Source organism: Ips typographus, linkage group LG2 (genome assembly GCF_016097725.1).
Source record: "Ips typographus isolate SLU linkage group LG2, UJ_Ityp_2.0, whole genome shotgun sequence".
Classification (NCBI taxonomy): domain Eukaryota; kingdom Metazoa; phylum Arthropoda; class Insecta; order Coleoptera; family Curculionidae; genus Ips; species Ips typographus.
Window position 1 is genome coordinate 21,021,698 of NC_138423.1, and position 21,899 is coordinate 21,043,596.

A 21,899-nucleotide genomic window follows, 5' to 3' on the forward strand; every position below is an offset into this window, starting at 1 on the left:
GTCTTGTCACTTATAGCAGCTGACAGTTGTCAGTTACAAGTTTGTTGATTTGGTTTGTTGATTGTTGAAGTTGACTGTTTTCTAGTTGTTTTGCCTCCTATATAAAAACTAAAAACAGAAAAAAAATATTGTAACATTTAATTAAAACAATGTACAAAAGTTTATCAAATAAAAGTCCCTTGATTTACCAAATTTGAAGTTAATCATACTCATACAGGCCAAGCTGGTGGTGAATGTCTTCTCTTTTCAGCTCAGATGTTCAATTTCCAGACTTTCTTGGTATTGTATTTAATCCAGACATGGACAATTTTGGTACAGGGCTGCCTTTGGAGCCCAAAATTAAAACTGAAGTTGTTGAGGAGCCCCAAAGTGTGTGTAACACTTTAACAACAGTTCAGACCACATCAGCTGTTACACCTACAATTAAAACTGAAAATGAGGATTGTCCAACACTTCAGGAAAGTGGCAGTAATTTTAGGTGAGTGTTAAAACAGTCAGTTGTGCTATATTTACCTTAATCTTCTTAATTAAAAGTGTATAAAGTTTCACAGTTCAATTAAATAAAATCCTTCTATTTATTATAACAGTTGAAGGGATATTTGTATAGTTTAATTATCTTTCAGAACCACACAAAGTTTGTATTCTTCTACATTTATCCCTCCAAGCACCAACTTACCTGCAGTACCAAATGGCTACATAAGAATTAAGGAAGAACCTCTTGATGTCTTACAAGATGCTTCAAACGAAATATCTAACAGCAATGCTGAAAGAAGGTAAGTCATCTTTGTATGCATACAGAAAGAATAAAGTTGTTGTTTTATTTATTTGTAATATTTGATTTTACACTTACTGTACACCAAGGGCAAAAGTGCTGTGTAAATTTTATACTTTAATTAGTACTAATTTTCAATAACACTTGGCAAAACCTACCCACTAATTTTCTCAATTACCATAAATGGAGGATCTAAACAACTTTATTTACTATGAGTGATAATAATTTTATTAACAAAAGTAACAAACAAATCTGATAAATGAAAGGAAGAAAATGACAAACAGTCTGGTTTCCCTGTTTTCCTGTTTCATCGCCTCTTCTGTGGATGGTGCACAAGTGTTAAGCTCTTTTTTCCCCCCTAGGGTCTCACCCAGCCCTAAATGGGTCTAGTTTAAGTTTTATGTTTAATTTTAATTAATTTTTTGATTTAATGTGCTATAGTTATTTTTTCTCCATAATGAGCTTTGTTCACCTATTTAACTTTGTTAATTTCACTATTTCGTCATAACATGGGTCTCTCTGTCTCTCCCCTTGTAAAAAGACAGTAGTCACATTGGTCAACTGATTTGAGCTCCTGAAGATGGTCATTTATGTGACCGAAACTTGTTGAGCAGACCTTACCATCTAAGGTCATAATAAAGTATTGTGGAGAAGACTGTTTGTCATTTTCTTCCTTTCGTACTCCTGCGACTCCACTGAAAGAATATGGACTACTACTTCTTTCTGAAATCTGATAAACATAATTATTATACAGTCAGTCAACTTGCTTATTTTAAATGAGACACCCTGTATTTTGACAGAAAGTATAGTTTTTCAAATGGAACACCTCCCATTTTATAATTTTTTTTCTTCTGATTTTCTGTTCAATATTAAGGTAATTTTGTATTAAGTCAGTTATTTGAAAATTGATACATTGAACCACCCTGTAATTGTCAAAATAACGGAGTTATTAAAGGTTAAAGTAAAAGCTGTCAAACAACTCCTTTATTTGCAACATTTTGTAAAGACTTTTATATGTCAATGGATAGCCAATAAAATGGGTTTTCCAAACATATGGCCTCTTGTGTTGATAGGCTGCTCTGTTTGGCCGCCAGGGGCTTCAAAGTTGACTGAATGTTTTTCTTGATTGTTACCCCTCTAATTTAGCAGGTACGGTCCTGATATTTGGCACAAATCTAGCACAGTAAAATCCAGGACTGTAGCAATATTGTACAAAAAAAAATTATTAAGGAGGCTTTTTGCTTGCCCTAAGTGGATAAGGTCAATGAGTCAGGCAACAGACTAGCTTAAAAAAGATTGTTATTTGCAAAATCGGGTTTTCAAGAAGTTTCTAACCATTACGTCGTGATAGGCTTTGTAGGTCACATGACCGTGTTTTTCCTAATTTTCCATGATCAAATTGGCCCTTAAACAGTCAAAAAGTGTTTATGGTGCATTCTGCCAATAAACCTTAAATAACACATATATTTGCAACAGTGTATAAGCTTGTCAATGGATAGCCAATGAAATGAGCTTTCCATGGACATATAAAACTGGTTAGGGTGTCAAAATACAAATTTAATGCCTCATAATATTTCCCTAACAATTCTCACTCCCCCGCAATGCCTGCAATTCCCTACTAATTTTTAGTAATGCTGCTTATTTTTCTGACTTTTGTAGAGACATTGCTGAAACATTTCCACCAGTTGAAACCAAAAAATACAACTGTAAAGCATCAGGCTGTCCATTCAAAACTGATATTTTCTATTTATTTCGACGACATAGAGTCTACCATCAAGTGTTCCATAAGTTTAATGGTCATTTAAAGTGCAGCTACTGTTCATTTTGTTGTAACACTCAGACAACTTTAACTTGGCATTTATTTCAACACATTGATGCACAGCATAACTGGTAAGTTTTCAATTGGCACTTAGGACACTGGGTGAGTTTTTGTTTTGTTGAGCAGGCCTGGAAGTAGTGACAGTAGCAGGACAGCTTTCTTTGAGTGTCAGTACTGTTTTATAAAGTGCGATAGCAGACGTCAACTAAGTTTACACTTAAAATTGCATAAAAAGAATATGAAAATTAAGGATAAAACTAATCGAACTAGGAAAAAGGACTGGAAATCCAAGTTAAAAAAGTATATCGCGTCTTGTTTGAAGGGCTCAAAGTGAGTGGTGACAGTTTGTTGAAATGAGAGTTACTGAGATGTAATTTTAGCTATTATCAGTGCCCTGAATGTCCTTACAAAACTAAAGTTAAAAACCGGTTATGGTTTATAATACACTTTATCCAACATATGACCATGGCTGGAGAGGAATGCTCTCTTTGTACATATAAAAGCACTATTTTAGGGGTAAGTTAAATCCAACCACTTTTCTAAACTAAACCATAATATTTATTGAAATTTTTTAGATTAAATCGCATTTATTAGTTCACGTAAGAAAAAAACCCATGTTAAAGTGTTGTTCCTGTCAACGCCGGTTTCGAGTTGACTGTGATTTGTTTCAACATGTTAGGGAAGAACACAACATACAGTTAATGGAGTTTAAAATTGTATTAGAAAGGCAGTCACTTGAAACCAGTGACAAGTCTCAAGATACTGAGTTGCCTATGGAGAAAATTACAGTACCTGAGCAAATTATTAAGGAGATATTGGAGGAGATTGTGTAAGTTGTAACTATTTTATTAATTGTAATTACTTTATAAAGCTGATTTCGTGTAACATGTAACAACTTAATTTTTTTATGTATGTTATCTTTATGACTATCCCTGTTTCATTTAGGGCGAGGGGTAAATGGCCTAACCTAACCTAGCCTAACAATACGCACTAACTTCCTGAATTATCACAACTGGAAAGTCTAAAAAAACCTTTTTTAATTAAAAATAGTAAAAATAAGAAAATATGCGTGCAACGAATTAACCGGAATGGGATACCCAGTATATTTTTAAATTTTTGTATTCTACGTCAAATTCTAGACATATTTTGCGTATTAATGTCATATATCCATTTCTGAGATATTTACTATTTTATGTGAAATTTGATATTTTCGGTCTCCAAAACATTTTCAATTTATACATATCAGGAAAGGTTTTTTCTTGGTTTTTGTGTTTTGTCATCTTAGACAAGGTTTGTTCTAGGAATGGGTGCAGAAAGACAACCTGTTATAATACTGAATGAATGTTTAAATTATTACTGTCATTTTTAAAGCAATTTAACATAAAAACTGTCTTTTTACTACAGAAAACCATTTTATGGATAATAACCATTCATGGTTAGAAAGAATTTCTGACCATTCATGGTTAGAAATGTAGTTTATTTTCAATCAGGTATGTAATAACGTTATTTCTTATGTGTGAACAAGGTGGAAAGAAGAAAATTACCTACTTTTACTTTTCACCCGAGTGAATGTCAATATTTATTTATTTATTTATTTATTTGATTACAAACCCCACAGAAATACATCCAATTATAGGGTAGGTTGGTTAAAGACAATTATTAATGTACATAGCAAATATACAAAGTAACAAGCAATAAGTTTACAGCATTTCTTGAATCATCTTTCTAAATCTATTCAAATCTATATTAAAAATATCACATTGGTCCCTAACTTGATTATATAATTTACACATACTTATAATGGGAGAATTAAAATAAAAATTAGTTCGTGCAGTATCAACATACATGCTTGTTGGATTCCTGGTTCGATAATTTGGCACATGAAAACTTATTAAAGCTAACAAATTAGGGTCTTCAATATTATTATTAATCAGTTTGTGTAAAAACACCAAATATGCTACAGATCTACGACTTTCTAAGATGTGCAAATTATATCTCTTCAGGATGTCTACTTTAGGTATACATACATAATATGCGTTTTGTCATATCTGGGATTGCTTTTTACAGTCAAGAGACTGTTTGCCGCCACCTCTGCAACAGCTCGCAGCTCAGGTGATGATGAGTAACATCTGCGTATTCACAAATCTCCATGTTGAAAGCACTTTAACACTTGTGACACGGTGCATTGTCTTGATGAAAGAGAATCTTTTTCTTCTTCATATGGGGCCGTTTTAGTGCAATTTCATTCTTCAATCGGTCCAATAATGCACAATAATAGTCGCTGTTGATTGTTTTTCCCTTTTCCAAATAGTCAATGAACAATATTATACCAGAATACAGAGGCCATAACCTTGCCAGCCGATTGTTGCGTTTTTGGTCGCTTTGGACGGCTTTCGCCAGGTCCAGTCCACTCAGATCCAGGTTTCGTCCATGGTCACATATCGACGCAAAAAATCCTTTTTATTACGGTTAAACAGCTCCAAACAGCGCTCTGAATCATCAATTCGTTGTTGTTTTTGGTCAATAGTGAGCACTCGCGGCACCCATTTCGAAAGCAGCTTTCGCATACCCAAATGTTCATGCAAAATTGTTAACACACTACCTTCTGATATCTTTGAGGCCTCAGCTATCTCACTCACTTTCAGTTTACGATCAGACAATATCATTTTGTGGATTTTTTTGATGTTTTCTGGAACAACAGCCGAATTTGGGCGTCCAGACCGTTCAGCGTCATTTGTGTCTGTACGACCGCGTTTAAAATCAGCCAACCACCTACAAATCGTTGTTTTCGATGGAGAAAGAGTCCCCGTAACATTTTTCAAGCCATTGTTCTGTTTGGACGGTGTTTTTTCCCATCAGGAAACAGTGTTTAATCAGCACACGAAAATCACTTTTTTCCATGTTTTACAAAAACTCAAAAGTTGTTCACTTTAAAAAATTCTCACAAACAAAATATTGGAGGGAATGAGCTCAGGATTTGACAGCTGTCGTTTGAAAGATGGTACTTCAAGGTAAAAATATAAAAATGCGATTTGTAGTGCCACCTGTGGGTTAGTCCCGGGACTTATTGAATGATGTGTTACTGTTAGAGACTATTAGCAATCAATATTTCAACTGAATGATTTATTAAAAGTTCGATGAGATTTTGATAAATGATTGAAAATAAAATAGTATACAAACCACGGTGGAAATTTTAATTTCTGTCTCGAGATACTACCTAATTTCTTGACAGAAATCAAACACTTTCCACCTGAGTATGTAATATACTATTTAATGACCACCCATTTGAGAATTTTAATTTTAGTGGTGCTGTAACTGAACAAGACCCACATATTTGCAATGGTACGTATTCTAATACTGACAGTATTACTTACGAAGTGAAAACGGAGTTGATATGTGAAGAAACCGAAAAACCAGAAGAAAATTTAATGGCTAGCAGAATTGACGAGGAAATTATTAGTCTTGAAGCAGAAAATTCTACCGAGAGGTCAGTTTTTAGTGAATTTTAAGGTTAATTTTTAAACTGCTTATTTTTAGTTGTTCTAGCACTAATTGCACATCTTTACCAGAATTGGACTTAGATGAAGAGTTTGACACAATTCAAGCTGTCATATTTAGTGACCAGTATTACGACGCACCTGACGATACCACTTTAAATCTACTTACTTCTATCCAACAAACCCCAATCACTTTTAATCCGTTTCGTCATTTAGAAACTGAAGTTTCCTCGTCGTGCTATATTTTTAATATTGATAAAGAAGAAGTGTCCTCAGAAGGTGATGTGCAACAGAGTGAAGTTGATGGGGTAGTAACCACTCAACAGTCTAACAATAGCGTTCCTAGTATTACAATAACGATAACCGGTAATACAAATAACGCCGAGTTGATACAGTCAACTGTTATGACGGAGATTTTGAAAAGTTTGGAATTCTCAAAGCTTCAGTCTAATAACGACGAAAATGACAACTTAGACCCAGTTTCGATGGATCCTAAATTAACTGAAAAACAATGCGAGCTTGTTAACGTAACGCCAGTTTGCGAAGAATCCATAGATTGCTTCAGTAGTATTAACGTAAATGAGATAGAGCAAAAGTATATTGACCAAAACCACCCGAGAGAGAGTTTTTCAAGTTCATTCAGCGAACATATTTCACCTGACGATTCTTCGAACGAGGAACTGTCTGATGTGCCTAAGGAGACCGATTTAATGTTTGAGGATATAGTTGGCAAATTTATGGAAGTTCCAAAAAATGCTACAGAAACCAATTTAAAGAGAAATGTTAAGTTATCCAACAGTATATCAGAGTCTGACAAGGTACCACTTTCAAAAAGTCTTGAAACACTTTCTTACGACGAGTTGATTAAATACAATGATCCCCATGAGACTTGTTTGGATTTGTTTCAAGATCTGTGTGAATTCGAAAATGGTGATGATTCTTTAAGATGCCTAAAAGTAAATAGAAAACATATCACACCAGACAATTCATCTGAAAATGCATACGAGTCACTTGATTTGACTTTAAATATAAATGAAAAATCAAAAGACAGTTTCCTAAGCACATCAAACGTACAAGTTTCCAAAATTTCTGAAGAAGTGATTTTGTTCGACTACAGCAAAATAAAAAACATTTCCTCCCCATTCCGAAATCACAACGAAGAATCTCATTTGGATAATCACAGTACTACCACGCAAGTGCCTTCCGTGGAACCCTCCCCAATTAATGTAAATATTCAAGACATGCAAGTTGTTTTTGATGTTCCTGTTGAATCTGACTCGAATCAAATTAAACGCCAATTACAAAACACTCTAAATAGCAACGCTATTGAATTTTTTGTTATCCCGAATGATGTCACACAGTCACCGAAACAGGTCGATTTTGAGGAGGTGGCGAGAGTGCCAGCTGTACTGGAGTTGATTGGAGCCACGAGTGAAGTAAGAAGTAATAATGACGAATGTCGGTTATTGGAAAATAGTGGAACAAACTTGGATAATGACCAGATTGAGGAGGATTATTCTAATCGGTAAGTGGAGAATTAGTTTTTGTTTTAGTTTGCAAAATTACAGTAAATTACTGTTCTCGCGGAGTGAGTTTACCCGTGCGTCACGAAGGCTATGTCATTTATAATCATATGAATCAAATCAAGTTTTCGTCAACAAACCTGTTGTGTTCATATTATAGAAAAGAGCGTGTCTAAAGCTTCGTCACGTTTAAAATTTTGCGTGTATTGTCAGTCAGAAAGTAGAGATCTTTTGCTGCAAATTTGCACTAAAACAACCTTATACCAAAGCAAATCAAAAATATCTTGACCGAAATAACATTTTTTATTTATGAGAAGTCTCCGTTTGGATCATAGAATTCCGTCTAAATTTGAAACCTAATTTATTTACCAAAATTCGCAGAGATGTATCACCAATATGTAGTATTTCTTTAACTTTAAGCTCTTGATTTAGGTTCTGGATGGTTACATGTTTCTCTAAAATAAATACAACAAATTAAAAATTCAATAAGACATTCTGAGTGATGCTGTAGTATCTCATATCTCATTTTCAGGTTGCAATCCACTTATTTTATTTTAAACCCGCTGGAAAACATTTTTTCTATGACTTTATTATTAATATGTTTCAAGAAATTTTTATGAAAAATCTATAATGCAACCCAAAAATCTCAGTCTCTGGAAACAATGAAATGTTAATAGATGTTTCTTACAAAAGTAGATATATTTTACTATTATTAACATACTATCGTTGTACATATCATATAATGTATTTCGAACATCCATTTTAACGCTTCCAGATAAATCAGTGGTCTTGACCCGTCGATAACGTCTCGATTTACGTTTTCTAGGTGAGGAAATCATAAGATTACTTGCTTGCTTTTTCCGAACCGAATAAACAGTTTTGCGGGAAATTTTCAAAGCAGCTGCAACCTTCTAGTATCAAAAAAAAATACATCAGTAAGAATATGTAAGGTCTTAAAATTTCTTATTTTCTTCCTGAACAGATGATAAAGCTTCTAAAGGTCCTCCATTGGTTTCTTCCAATTCAAAATATTCACAAAGGTTAAGAATTAACTGCTGGGCTTGTCTGTGGAGAATTTTTCCAGACATTTTCTAAAAAAATACTGTAATAGTAATTCCGAATTTACGAAAAACCAAATGGCTAAATAAAAACCATAATAGACACTCCCACTTTTTTTTCAAAACAGGTTAGTAATTGTGCCAATTTTGGTTAGATCGTGACAGCCAGCATAAAAAAAATAAAAATGTTAATAATAATATTATGAAAGTACTTACAGAATGTTAAAAGCGTAGAAACAATAGCTCTTAAAAGAACTGTGCTGGTGTGGTAAATAGAAAACTTTATAAATGATTAACAACACAAAGAAACGGAAAAGAATTAATAGTAAACAAATCAAATAAATTTCGATGGTTTTCAAACTGACAATGACTGAAATAGAAGCGCTAATCAGTAAATGTTTTTTTTTGGAATACATTCACTTAGATATTTACCCTTTCTGAAAGTGAACAATAGACAAGGATGAAGTCAATAATGCATGTCTACTTCTAAATCACAAGGGGATGACGCATGGGTAAACTCAGTCCCCGAGAACAGTATCTATATTTGTGGAACACATTCTTATTAATAAAATATTAACAAACTATACAGGGTGTCCGGAAAATACGTGTACAACGTTTGACGACAGACTCCTGACGTCAAAATATGTCGATCTAAGCCGACTTAGTTATATCCAAAATTGTCTCGTTTAGCCGGTAGAGGGCGTCAAAAATTTGTAAAAATATTGGTTTTTTACTAAATTACGTGAAAACCTGCTAATGGATTTTAATGAATTTTAGTATGTAGACTAATACTATAAAATGACGTTTTCTAGTAGTATAGTCACCGGCTGTAAATAAGTGGAAGTGTTATAAAAGTGATATAATACGTCAACATTTCTCCTCATTTTTTATATGAACGGCGTTATGACAACCCAGATATTTTTGTCGAGTGACCGGAAGTATTTTGAAGCTATTTTACCTCTTTAATATTTCCCGGTGGATGAGCTGTTTCGCCAGAAAAAAAAAATTTACAATTACCTGCATACATCAAAGTAGGTATAATAAAGTTGAAATTATTTATTGTAAGAAACTAAGTAAACCAAAAACATTACTTAAGCAAATGTGTAAAATGACCGCCATCTTGCTGAATACACTTATCAATACTCTTTAAGAAATGAAATTGTACCCAATATTTTTACAAATTTTTGACGCCCTCTACCGGCTAAACGAGACAATTTTGGATATAACTAAGTCGGCTTAGATCGACATATTTTGACGTCAGGAGTCTGTCGTCAAACGTTGTACACGTATTTTCCGGACACCCTGTATAACCTTTGGAATAAAATTATTCTGAAGTGAAACGTGGAAAAGCTTGAAAATTACATTTAAATCAATGTTGCCAAAGCCAAACTCGTGATTCAGTCATTAAGAAGGTGTTAATTCGTTCGTACTCAAGTACTTTTCAACGTCAGAACTGACAAATTTGGCTATTATTCTGTCAGGCATCTGGTGAGTGGATTTTGACAGTTATAGCCATTTCAAATTTGAATTGTTAAGGTTTGGTCAAGCAGTTTGAGATTTGATTGATTTTTGCTTTGACTAAATCAAGTACATAATTCAAAAAACTTCTCCAATACTTTTTCTAGTTTCAAATATAATTTTTTAATTTTTTTTTAATATTGGTGGGTTGTTGTATCTTGTTTTCGACTAATTAGAGGACGGAAAATCCAGTGCAACTGTCAGTTTGAAACAGTAACCGTCATCCGGTTTGAGAAAATTGCGTAGCTCGGTCACGTGAGCAGATATTAAAAAAATAACCCCACCACTGTATTGGGCGTTCCCAAATTGGTTGAAAACCTCCCCTCACTCATTTTGTTCTATTATGGAGTAACAAAATTATTAAATGGCATTTCTGACACTTAAAACTTGACTAATTGACTGTGTTTTATACTTTCAAGAGCCTTTTGACAGTTTATAAAGCAGTATAATTTATTTGACACGTGATTCAGTCTGTTATTCTGTTGTCAACAGTCAAAAACTCCATCATGAAGCTGCAAAGTTGTAAAACTTGTTTGTAAGAGCAGAATCTTTGTAAAAAGTAATTTTACTGTGTTTTATACCTTCATAAACGTTTTCTGACAGTTTGTAAAGCTGTATAATTTAAATGACGTGAGGTTTGGTTTGTTATTCTAGTGTCAACTGTCAAAAACTCCACCATAAAACTGTAAATCTTGCTTGGAAGAGCAGAATCTTTGTAAAAAGTAATTTTACTGTGTTTTAAACCTTCATAAGCGTCTTGTGTCAGTTTGTAAAGCTGTATAGTGTATTTGACGTGTTATTCTTGTAAAAAGTTTCACCATAAAGCTGTAAAACTTTCTTGGAAGAGTAGAATTTTTGTAAAAAGTAATTTTACTGTGTTTTATACCTTCGTGACTGAAAAGTTAGATGATTGTCATATTTTCTTAAATAATTTTACTGTCACAAAAAGAGTAAAAGAACTAAAAAAATATTGTTATTACAATACATCAAATATTAAATACTTTTTTCAGATCTGACGTATGTAACAATTTCAAACAAAAAACCGGAACGACAACCTTAATCCAAAACGGTAAAGTGGTAACGGACGTTTCGAAATATCCAGTGCAGACAATATTTTCCTGTCAACACTGTCCAGTCCGGTTTACCAACAACTTCCAACTAAAGTTGCATCAACACCTGCACAAATCGAAATTGGGCGTAAAGTGTCCGTTTTGCACTTACAGAGCGAACAAAACCATCATTTTGAAACACTTACTTTTCCACGCCGTTCAAAACGAATCGAGCTACAAATGTCCGCTGTGCGGGACAAAAAAACGGAATATAGTGTTTTTGCTCGATCACCTAAAAGTGGACCATTCCAGGGAAGTCTTCAGGACGCACGATCGTCATTGTAAAAAGAGAAGTTATCAGTTGTGTAACGGATGTTGCGGTTCATAAAGGTGTTTATTAGATACTAAATGTTGTACTTTAGAACAATAATAATTGTTGTTGATGAAAAGGTATTAGCAGCTTAAAATCATCCCTGTTTTAAAGTACAACATCTACTCTACTATTTTCCTGTTGTGGTATTTAAAAAGTATTTGTTATCTACCGATGGGTCACTTAAGTGTTAAATTGGCTGTTAGTGTCAAAAAATAGCATTGTTATTTATTTATGTATTCGTAGCAATTTTTAGAAAATGTTTTTGGTATCATTATTTAAAACCATCCCCACAAAAAAATTTACACTTACTTATTGTAAATAAAACGAAAAATATATCTACTTTTAAACTTTATTAATCAAAAAAAAAAAGTGTTATTTAAACAAACATGTAGTACAAAAAGTCGATTAGCTACTAACGGTAAGTACTAAGAGCTTAAGCAAACTATTTTTGGTCATCACACATTATAAGATTAATAGACTTAATTAAATTACAGTGGTTGTTTCAACTTTCCTACGATACTTTCTAGGCACTTGCTGCAGGTAAACTTGATAATTTCAAATAGTCAAAATTTAAGACACAAAAGGTGTTTGTGGTAGTTTTCCTTAAAGAAAAATAAGTGGTTTTATCACAGATAAAGGCAGACACTGGTTAGGGGGTAAGTACATACTATAAAAACTATTACTTATGAATTAAATGGTCGTAAGTTTGGTTAGAAACGTAATTTTTGTTGTGTTCCTCGAATGGTAGGGATTCGTACACGTTATCCATGTTCTGGTCGGCCCTTCTACGGTTTCTCCTTTTGATGCACCTAAAATGTTCACATAAGATGGTAGAAAACCAGAAGATTACTCACTCGTATAATAATACAGTTCAACGAGTGCAAGACAGTAAAGTAGAGTTAGTTTAAATAACAGTGATTTAAGTTTACTAAAAAGGCAGTAATTTGACATTTTTCAGGCAGAACATGCAGAGTAACGAAATTGTAACTCTTTGGGTTTAATCTGTCAAAACTACTGCTAGAAAGTCAGTTGGTAATAAGCAGTATAAGAAAATTTATTTAAATTTTTAAAAAAACTTACTGAATTATCCTTAATTCTTGGACTGCACATCGTAAAAAAATCTTTAAAAATGTTGAGTTTGCAAAATAGTTATTTTAGATTTTTTTGCGTATACTTACCAGAAAATCAAAAATCCAAGGGGTACCAACAAGAGCAACAAAAACAACATGTAAAAATGACTGAAGGAACCCGCTTTTCCGCCCGTTTTGGGCGGTTCAAGTTCATTGGCTGTGGTCAGTGTCTCGTAGTATACAACGTCATGATCCTCGCCCCTGTATTTATTTGTTATAATAAAAATTATACAGTACTTTGTATTGGGTAGGATGGTATTTTCTTCGTCCAGACTGCGTACCGTTATGGTTTTGGTTTCATTTTGTTTTACCTAAAATTCACCATAGAGTCACCCAAGTTTTAGTAAATAATAATAAATTAGAAACCTTTAAAACTTGAGATATCCATGTTTTTCCGAATGAGTGACATAAATTGTCCGCCAGTTTGTCGTTTTCGATTGAGTTTACATCCACTGGGATACTTTTGTTAAAGTCTTGTACTGCCACAGTTATGGTGGATGATTCGAGTCTTCTGTCTAAATGCGGCAACTTGAATACTATAGCTTTGTCACCATTTCCTAATAAAGTTAAAACGGTGATAAATTTCTTAGTAACAAGTCAGAAACTGTTGTTTTGTTGACCAAACTACGACTGTTATTAATTATCTAAGAAAGGCCGCCAAAACAAACTGATTAAATAATACTGGTAATATCATTTTTGATGCACGAAGCAGTGAAATCCCCCTTTTTTTCCGGGTTTAGGAACAAAAACACGGAAATTACGTTACCCTAAATTATGATTAACGTGTCGCACATATGTTCGATAGGATACAAATTTGGGGTGCCATTGATTTCAGCTTTATATAGTCGGTAAGTACCCTAACCAGATGTGATCGATCACGCAAGCTCTTTCAGGTAGTTTTTTTCAAGCACATATGCCAAAAATACAGTTTTTTTTTAAAGAATTAAGCGGTGATCAGACAAAAGTTGTTAATTCTGTTATCACTATAAATATAGTGTTTATATTAATCAGATATAAAGTTATTGTAAAAGTGCTTGTGATGGAATTTAGTCAGTCACAGGGTTGATTTCCTTCACTTTTAGTTTTTTTTATGTATTTTACATTATCTTGATTATTACTTGTAAGTTTTTCATCTTTTGTTTTGGGTTTATTCACTTTTGCTTGATTCACCTGACTTAAATTGAATAAGTTTTGCTAAAAACGGATATTATTAGTAGATTTCAAACTACTATTATTATTCAAGTAAAGTTAGTACAAAAATGGATTTATCTACTTTTGCCTGATTGCTTTTCCACTATTGATTTTGGTGACTGTGGGTTATTTGTACTAACGTGTATTTTGGGCAATACAGGGTTGCCACAAGTTGGTATGTAAGTGTGAGAGTCTCGTAAGTGTGTCTTAAAAATCCAAAAATTGCTAGTGCTTTCAAAGATATAAAAAAATGAACTTTTTAAAATTATTTTATAATTTTTTTGATTCACGTGACAAAAGTTGTTTTTAGCAATACAATTATCACGTGATTGTGTATTTCTGACGCAGTACAGTGTCACGTGACGCGTGTTTTACAGGTTATATTAAATGTCAAAAATTGCAGAACCTGAAGCCATAAAAACGATTATGTTAACTTTGAGTTATTAAACTATCTCTTAACCAACTTTGTATCTCTCACCGTTTTCGAGATCCCCATACTTATTACACACAAATGTGACACCCTGTATATGCAATTATAATCTAGAAATAATCTTACCTAATAACTTGGGACTTTGATCAATATGATCACCCAAATCGGCAGTTTTCACCACGGTTGTAGCAAACGTACTCTTATATTTACTATTCGCCGACTGTAGATACAAATTGTACTCGTGGCTGTATGGCACATATTTAACCTGTAGTAGTATATTATGCAATAAGGGTGGTAAGTAGGTTATTATCGCACGCGAGTGAAACTTTAACAATCAATCGAGGGCGGTAATAACCAAGTATTATTTGCAATACTTTATCTACAACAGTGCGGTAACCAGATTACACATGAAAATGTCTCAACAATTTTTATTTATATCCAGTAATACCTTGACAAATCAAAATTATTATTACCGCCCGCCGTGCGGTAAAGTACACTTACCACACTGTTGTAGATAACACAATAATTACAAAACTGCAGTAAAGGCAAGAAAAACCATACCTGATAATGGTATCTAGGCAAATATTCTTCATCAATGATTTTGTACACTTCGTGAATGGTTTGGTCTTCTTCTGAATAGGAAGAATTAAAGTAAGTACTGTTCAGGATTATGTTGAAGGCATTAATAGTGCCGTTGGGGTAATACGGATGTGTCCAGCTGATGTTTAAATTACAGTAATCGGTGCTGTCCTGGCAGTCTACCACTTGGTAGGTTACGTTTTCAGGTGGTGCTGGCACTAAAAAAAAAATATTTTTTTTTCAAATTTACAAGCAAACTAAACTATAAACTAACCTCGTTCAACGCTCTCGCCCGTAATTTCAGTATCTTTTCCTGATACATTAGTATTTGCATTTTTGATGCTGACTTTAAAAGTGTAGTTTTGGTTTGGCATCAAATAGTCGATTACGGCGCACATTTTGTTCGGCCACAAGTCGCATCTGGATATACTGGACACGCCTGTCCTACATTTAGCACGGGACAGAACGTTACATCGGGTTATTTCCACTTCTACCGGAATTCCTTGGGGATTAGATGGAAGTTCGTATCTTAAGTACGCTTTGTTCGTTCCGATTGCGTAGAGTTCCAGATTTTTTACCGGCGGTGCAACTAAAATACCACTCATCGATAATCACTTTTTTTTAATTTCGTTTAATTGATCAATTTTCATTATAAAAAACGGATCTGTTAAGTTTTTTTTTCTCAAAAATTGAAATTTAAACGCAAACCAAGCCGTGTGACGTCACGAAGCACGTTTCATGTCGACTGCGTTGAGTGCTTGGGTTACCTGTTTTAGTGTGATTATTAATTCTCCTTTTGCTTGTTAATTTCTCATCTCAATTAAAGGGAAAATGGTTTGTCAATACTAAATGATGTCAGGGTGCAAACATTTTTACGACGTTTTCAATAGTAGTTATAGAGGCTTCTCCCCATCTTAAACGATTTTTGAAGGTTTAGGACATTTAGAACCCTCTCAGAACTTTTTGGAAGTTTTTGAAAATATTTAGAGGCTTCTGGCTATTTTAAACAATTTTTCTTTTCGAAAAGTAGTAGTCCATATGCACGCAGTGGAGTAGTGAGTGTAAGTGAAAGCAAAACAATTTTTCTTTTGTTTAGGACACATGTAGATTCCCCTAACAATTTTTATGAAGTTTTTGCTAGTATTTATAAGCCTCTGGACATTATAAACGATTTTTTAAGGATTATGACACTTGTAGAACCCTCTTAAACTTTTGGGAGGTTTTGATAGAATTTAGAGGCTTCTGGCCATTATAAACAATTTTTCGAAGATTTAGGACACTTGTAGAGGCCTCTGGCAATTTTAAATGATTTTTGTAAAGGTTAGGACACTTGTAAATGCCTTTCTGACCTCTGACAGTTTTTAGAAGGTTTTTGATAGTATTTACAGCCTTCTGGTCATTTAAAAAAAAATGTTTCTAAGGTATAAGAACCCTGTAAAGACCTCTGACAATTTTTAGGAGGTTTTTGATAGTATTTATAAGCCTCTGGATATTATAAAACGATTTTTTAAGGTTTATGACACTTGAAGAACCCTCTTACAACTTTTGGGAGGTTTTGATAGAATTTAGAGGCTTCTGGCCATTATAAACAATTTTTCGAAGATTTAGGACACTTGTAGAGTCCTCTGGATAATTTTTAGGAGGTTTTCAATAGAATCTAAAGGCTTCTTCCCATTTTAAACAATTTTTCTAAGAGTTAGGACACTTGTAGAGGCCTCTGGCAATTTTAAATGATTTTTGTAAGGGTTAGGACACTTGTAAATGCCTTTCTGACCTCTGACAGTTTTTAGAAGGTTTTTGATAGTATTTACAGCCTTCTGGTCATTTAAAAAAAAATGTTTCTAAGGTATAAGAACCCTGTAAAGACCTCTGACAATTTTTAGGAGGTTTTTGATAGTATTTATAAGCCTCTGGATATTATAAAACGATTTTTTAAGGTTTATGACACTTGAAGAACCCTCTTACAACTTTTGGGAGGTTTTGATAGAATTTAGAGGCTTTTGGCCATTATAAACAATTTTTCGAAGATTTAGGACAGTTGTAGAGTCCTCTGGATAATTTTTAGGAGGTTTTCAATAGAATCTAAAGGCTTCTTCCCATTTTAAACAATTTTTCTAAGAGTTAGGACACTTGTAGAGGCCTCTGGCAATTTTAAATGATTTTTGTAAGGGTTAGGACACTTGTAAATGCCTTTCTGACCTCTGACAGTTTTTAGAAGGTTTTTGACAGTATTTACAGCCTTCTGGTCATTAAAAAAAAATGTTTCTAAGGTATAAGAACCCTGTAAAGACCTCTGACAATTTTTAGGAGGTTTTTGATAGTATTTATAAGCCTCTGGACATTATAAACGATTTTTTAAGGTTTATGACACTTGAAGAACCCTCTTACAACTTTTGGGAGGTTTTGATAGAATTTAGAGGCTTCTGGCCATTATAAACAATTTTTCGAAGATTTAGGACACTTGTAGAGTCCTCTGGATAATTTTTAGGAGGTTTTCAATAGAATCTAAAGGCTTCTTCCCATTTTAAACAATTTTTCTAAGAGTTAGGACACTTGTAGAGGCCTCTGGCAATTTTAAATGATTTTTGTAAGGGTTAGGACACTTGTAAATGCCTTTCTGACCTCTTGACAGTTTTTAGAAGGTTTTTGATAGTATTTACAACCTTCTGGTCATTTAAAAAAAAATGTTTCTAAGGTATAAGAACCCTGTAAAGACCTCTGACAATTTTTAGGAGGTTTTTGATAGTATTTATAAGCCTCTGGACATTATAAACGATTTTTTAAGGTTTATGACACTTGTAGAACCTTCTTACAACTTTTGGGAGGTTTTGATAGAATTTAGAGGCTTCTGGCCATTTTAAACAATTTTTCTAAGAGTTAGGACACTTGTAGAGGCCTCTGGCAATTTTTAATGATTTTTGTAAGAGTTAGGACACTTGTAAATGCCTTTCTGACCTCTGACAGTTTTTAGAAGGTTTTCAGTAATATTTAGAAGCGTTTGGTGATTATAAACAAATTTCCCTAGGGGTTAGAACATTTGTAGAAGCTTCTGGCCATTCTAAATGATTTAATAAAAGTTGTAAAGGCCTCTGACAATTTTTAGGAGGTTTTTGATAATATTTAGAAGCCTCTGCTTACCTCCAGGTAGTGTGTTAAACTCATAAGTTATGTTCTTAGTGTGAACGTTTTTCGCCAAGTTTCTGCCATTCCTAGCAGTGGAAATGGTCAAATTATGATGGGTAAACGGACGTAACCCATCAATCAAGTAGCTGTTTCTGTCTTGAAGTTCGATTTTCTTCAAAAAGTGCAACTTATCATTAGAGACTACAACGTTGTAAATCAAACGTCCAGAACGTGAATTGCACTTTGGTCTTTCCCAAGTTACGTTCACAGCCTTATCTAAAGGTCGGATGTAGATTTGAATTGGTAGCTCATCCAAAGTGGGTTCGTCTACAACAATTTTCCATATAAATCTATATTAAGGAGCATAGTAAAACCTTTTACCAGTTTCCAGAGTACTAATTTGTAAATGTTTATCATTCTCATGAACTACAGATGATAAGGTAACGTTGTACAACGTGAAAGGAACCAGTTTGGTTATTGTGATTTCGTTATTTTTGGTAGTCAAAAAACCACCCGATTTTAGTCTCTGAGACGATCCAATGTCATTGGAACACTGATCGTTACCCTAAAAATAATGTTTTTTACTAACAGCTTATACAGTGTCATAAATGTCATACTTGGTAGTAAACAAAGTAAGTGATGTAATGGTCTGGATCCTCTTCTTCCCATTTCAATGTGATGCTGGTATCGTTGGCGGAACTGATCCATGGAGGAAAGTCTGAAAAGACATGGTCTACCTTTATGCTTACAACAGTTGCCCACACCTTAAAGCCATTCGAAAAAAGGGAAGAATACCTTCAATTTGGTCGTATTCCAAGGAATCTGGTCTAAAACTGGGTTTTTTAATCAACTGGCAAGAGATTTCACTTACGCTAGTATCGTCTTCTTCAAATGTTTGATTTGTCTTCAGGTAGGTTATTTTGATCTCTAAAATGTTAAAATAAATTTTTAGAATTAACTTCGGTTTACATTGCAAGTCAATTTTGAGGGAGTCATTTTTTGGTGACCAATTTTCAAAGTTTTGAATATTTTATTTGTTTGTACCAAGAAACTTTAAAGGTCCTATGAATCAATTTTCTTGGTTAACCAAGAAATGGCCCCCAAGAGTGTAGTAGGGGTAAGACTGTGATTTGACTTTGACAAGTCAGGCAAAATGTCACAGTCAAATTAGCACTTAGGGTGGTCATGAAACCAAGTAAATTCATTTTTCTACCACTGTTTAATAATATGCCTATTATTCACTAGTATTGTTCAATTCCGTAATTGCCCAAATATTCAAATTATGGGACAAATTACGAATAGACGTTATTTTTCTTAAATTTTTACTTCAAACTCAGAAATTAACTAAATTTCGACTTCAAACTCGGAAATTAACTAAATTCCGACTTTGAAGTCGAATTTTAAGAAAAATAACGTCTGTGGATTTTCTACGCCTTCGTATGTTTCATATCAGTTAAGTGAGTTTTCTCTTTGGTTATTCGACTTTAACAAATAACAGGATTTTTTCTAAACATTTTTCAGTACGACCCTGGTTTTGAGGTTTAAATTACTAGCCTCAGTGAAAGTTTCAGGTCTGTAATTGCCCAAATACCCAAATTATGGGTCAAATTGTGTTTCATGACAGTTGAGTGTGTTTTCTGTTTGGTTATTCTATCAGTTTGACGAAAACCATCAGGATTTATTCTAAAAATTTTCGTGAGCAGTCGGAATGTGACGTCACGATGACGTAATTTGTTAAAAGCATAATTTGACCAATTGTCAAATTACGTCATTGTGACGTCGTACAGAGTGTGTTATTACTATAAATTATTTACTAGATATTTTACTTAATATGGATCCTACTGTATTTAATTAGAAAAACTGCAGTTTTTTCTACAACCTTCAAAATCGCAAAAAAAAACAGGAATTGATGTCAAATTTTGACATTGTTACTCCATTTGATTGAATTTTTCGTACTGATATCAGATATACAGGGTTTGTACGGTTTACTTTTGACAGATGATCTAATTTATAACAAAAATTTAGCAATTTATAAGAAACTAATCATAATCACATTAAAAAAACGTCAAAATTTACAAATTGGCTATATTCGGATAAATTTCTCTGTAGACAAAAATAAAATGCAGGTAGTTTTGTAGTTTTACATCCTTGCTTACATATGCCAACGTTGTGCTTGAATAAGTAAAAAAATACATTTAGGTACATTTCGAACACATATTAAACTCTATACTATGTTAACAACAAATGAGGTACTCTAGACATTTATTCCAATTCGGAGACGTCATTAATTTGCTTCTTGACATCATCAAGGGCAACAAAGACTTTTCCTCGTCTGGTCCAGGTGTTTCGTACCCCGACCAATGCTCTGACCTTGCGAAACAAGATCAGTTGATCGTAGATGAGATGTTCGAAAATCAACATTCCTGTGCCTTTCAACAGTCGTTTCGAGTTGAAAACGTCATTTCTGAGCCATCGGTTGATGAACGCAACCAATAGGGGGCGATTTCTGTTTTCCTCGGGCGGTCCCAACCGAAAACAGTAATCGATATCGGACGGGGTGATATGTATTCCTAAATTTTTGGTGACCATTTCGCAAAATTCATTCTGCGGTCTGGTCACGGTTCCTTTTTTCTCCTTCATTCCGTGCACCACAATGTTGTTGAGCAACAATTCCTGACGCAGCTCGTTCAGTTTCTTTTCGGTGCTAACAATCTCCGATTTGACCTCGCTGATTTGAGACAAAGCGCGCAACTCAAATGAGGTTATCCTTTGAATGCACTCCTCCAAATTTTGAGGCTTGGCCTCCTCGTCTTTGTTGCCCAAAAGATCTCTTTTCAGCTCCTCCAAACCGGCCTGGAGGCTCGACTCTAATTGTTGCACTCTACCCAGGAGCACTTTGTTTTCACTGGACAATTCTTGAGCTTGACCGGAAGCGGTAGCGACTTTTATTACATTTAGTTTAGTCATTTTTTTTGCGTCAGAAAGTGGGTGAATGGAAGAACGGAACGACGAGGACGAACCTTGTTATTGCTACGAAAACAAAAATAAAACTGGGCACGCAAACCAGGGGAGGAAAAAGGCTGTATAGTTGGGAATAGCGCCCCCTCGAGAGAAAGAGGGTGAATTTCTATCGACTGAATGGAGCGGGGGCTTATGATTGGCGTTGCTATTGGTTACCGAAAATTGAAACCAGGGGTTGTAGGTAAATATGTGTTCAGCTTTTGTTTTCATCGGGGCATTGTTTATGAAAAAAAATGCTAAAGTGTGACGTAGGTTTCTTTTGTCTTGTTCGCACTCTTTGATGTTGAATTGAAAATTGCGTAGATTAAAAAAAATAAAATCCACTTTATTATCAACGCACAATTCCATGGCAACATATGGGTGTAAATTTACCGGTAAGGTAAAGTAAAATTTACCAATTTTTTACCATCAATTTACCAAATTTGAGCACATTTTAGGGAGTTTAAACCACTCAAATTAACCGTCTTGAGCTCTTCTTTCCAGTGGTGTAAAGCAAAAAGTTCTATCTGAAAAATTGCGTACAGAGTGACCAAAAACACTCAGTCACCATACTTTCCATGCACACCCTGTATACTGGAAGCAAAAACGGTCCTGCAAACTTACGGTGCTAAGTCAAGGAGTTGATTTGGAACATTTTTGGTCTCTTGCAAATGTTTTGTAACTTTCACCGTTTTCGAGTTATTTAAGAAAAGCTGGTCTGGGGCAACAAATTTTCAAATCATTTGACACACAATGTAACCACTTAAAAGAACCGTTGTGAGCTACTTTATCCAGTGGTGTAGAGTAAAAAATCTATTTTAAAAATTGTGTACAGGG

At 34.1% G+C, this 21,899-nt stretch overlaps 3 protein-coding genes across 6 annotated transcripts in view; 1 reads left to right on the plus strand and 2 right to left on the minus strand.

The window, feature by feature from the left end:
* LOC145724655 (uncharacterized) lies at positions 1 to 12,102 on the plus strand. Its single transcript, XM_081973012.1, has 9 exons — positions 1 to 478; positions 624 to 773; positions 2,432 to 2,662; positions 2,718 to 2,921; positions 2,972 to 3,107; positions 3,167 to 3,420; positions 5,896 to 6,078; positions 6,129 to 7,613; positions 11,198 to 12,102. The coding sequence occupies exons 1-9, from the start codon at positions 234 to 236 to the stop codon at positions 11,622 to 11,624; spliced, it is 3,315 nt and encodes a 1,104-aa protein (XP_081829138.1). The 5' UTR covers positions 1 to 233; the 3' UTR covers positions 11,625 to 12,102.
* The window catches only part of LOC145724656 (uncharacterized), a 21,597-nt gene continuing 11,640 nt past the window's right edge, over positions 11,943 to 21,899 (minus strand). For 2 of the 4 annotated variants that reach the window (XM_081973013.1, XM_081973014.1), the window contains exons 8-17: positions 18,858 to 18,989; positions 18,680 to 18,795; positions 18,444 to 18,627; positions 18,078 to 18,389; positions 15,214 to 15,528; positions 14,922 to 15,157; positions 14,487 to 14,625; positions 13,106 to 13,296; positions 12,788 to 13,050; positions 11,943 to 12,418 (exon numbers count right to left, since the gene is read on the minus strand). In XM_081973013.1, the coding sequence (XP_081829139.1) occupies positions 12,289 to 12,418; positions 12,788 to 13,050; positions 13,106 to 13,296; positions 14,487 to 14,625; positions 14,922 to 15,157; positions 15,214 to 15,528; positions 18,078 to 18,389; positions 18,444 to 18,627; positions 18,680 to 18,795; positions 18,858 to 18,989 (2,018 nt within the window). In that variant the 3' untranslated portion in view covers positions 11,943 to 12,288. Of the gene's footprint in view, positions 12,419 to 12,689; positions 13,051 to 13,105; positions 13,297 to 14,486; positions 14,626 to 14,921; positions 15,158 to 15,213; positions 15,529 to 18,077; positions 18,390 to 18,443; positions 18,628 to 18,679; positions 18,796 to 18,857; positions 18,990 to 21,899 lie in introns of all 4 variants that reach the window. The other 2 variants (XM_081973015.1, XR_014177058.1) reach the window with 2 other exon arrangements.
* LOC145724667 (uncharacterized) lies at positions 20,133 to 21,242 on the minus strand. Its single transcript, XM_081973040.1, has one exon. The coding sequence runs from the start codon at positions 21,027 to 21,029 to the stop codon at positions 20,325 to 20,327; it is 705 nt and encodes a 234-aa protein (XP_081829166.1). The 5' UTR covers positions 21,030 to 21,242; the 3' UTR covers positions 20,133 to 20,324.

Coding starts and splice junctions, on each gene's coding strand:
- LOC145724667 (XM_081973040.1), bottom strand. CDS start 21,029: ATGACTAAACTAAATGTAATAAAAGTCGCTACCGCTTCCGGTCAAGCT.
- LOC145724655 (XM_081973012.1), top strand. CDS start 234: ATGTCTTCTCTTTTCAGCTCAGATGTTCAATTTCCAGACTTTCTTGGT. Junction 3,108..3,166: donor ATAAAAGCACTATTTTAGGG/GTAAGTTAAATC, acceptor GAAATTTTTTAG/ATTAAATCGCATTTATTAGT. Junction 7,614..11,197: donor GAGGAGGATTATTCTAATCG/GTAAGTGGAGAA, acceptor TACTTTTTTCAG/ATCTGACGTATGTAACAATT.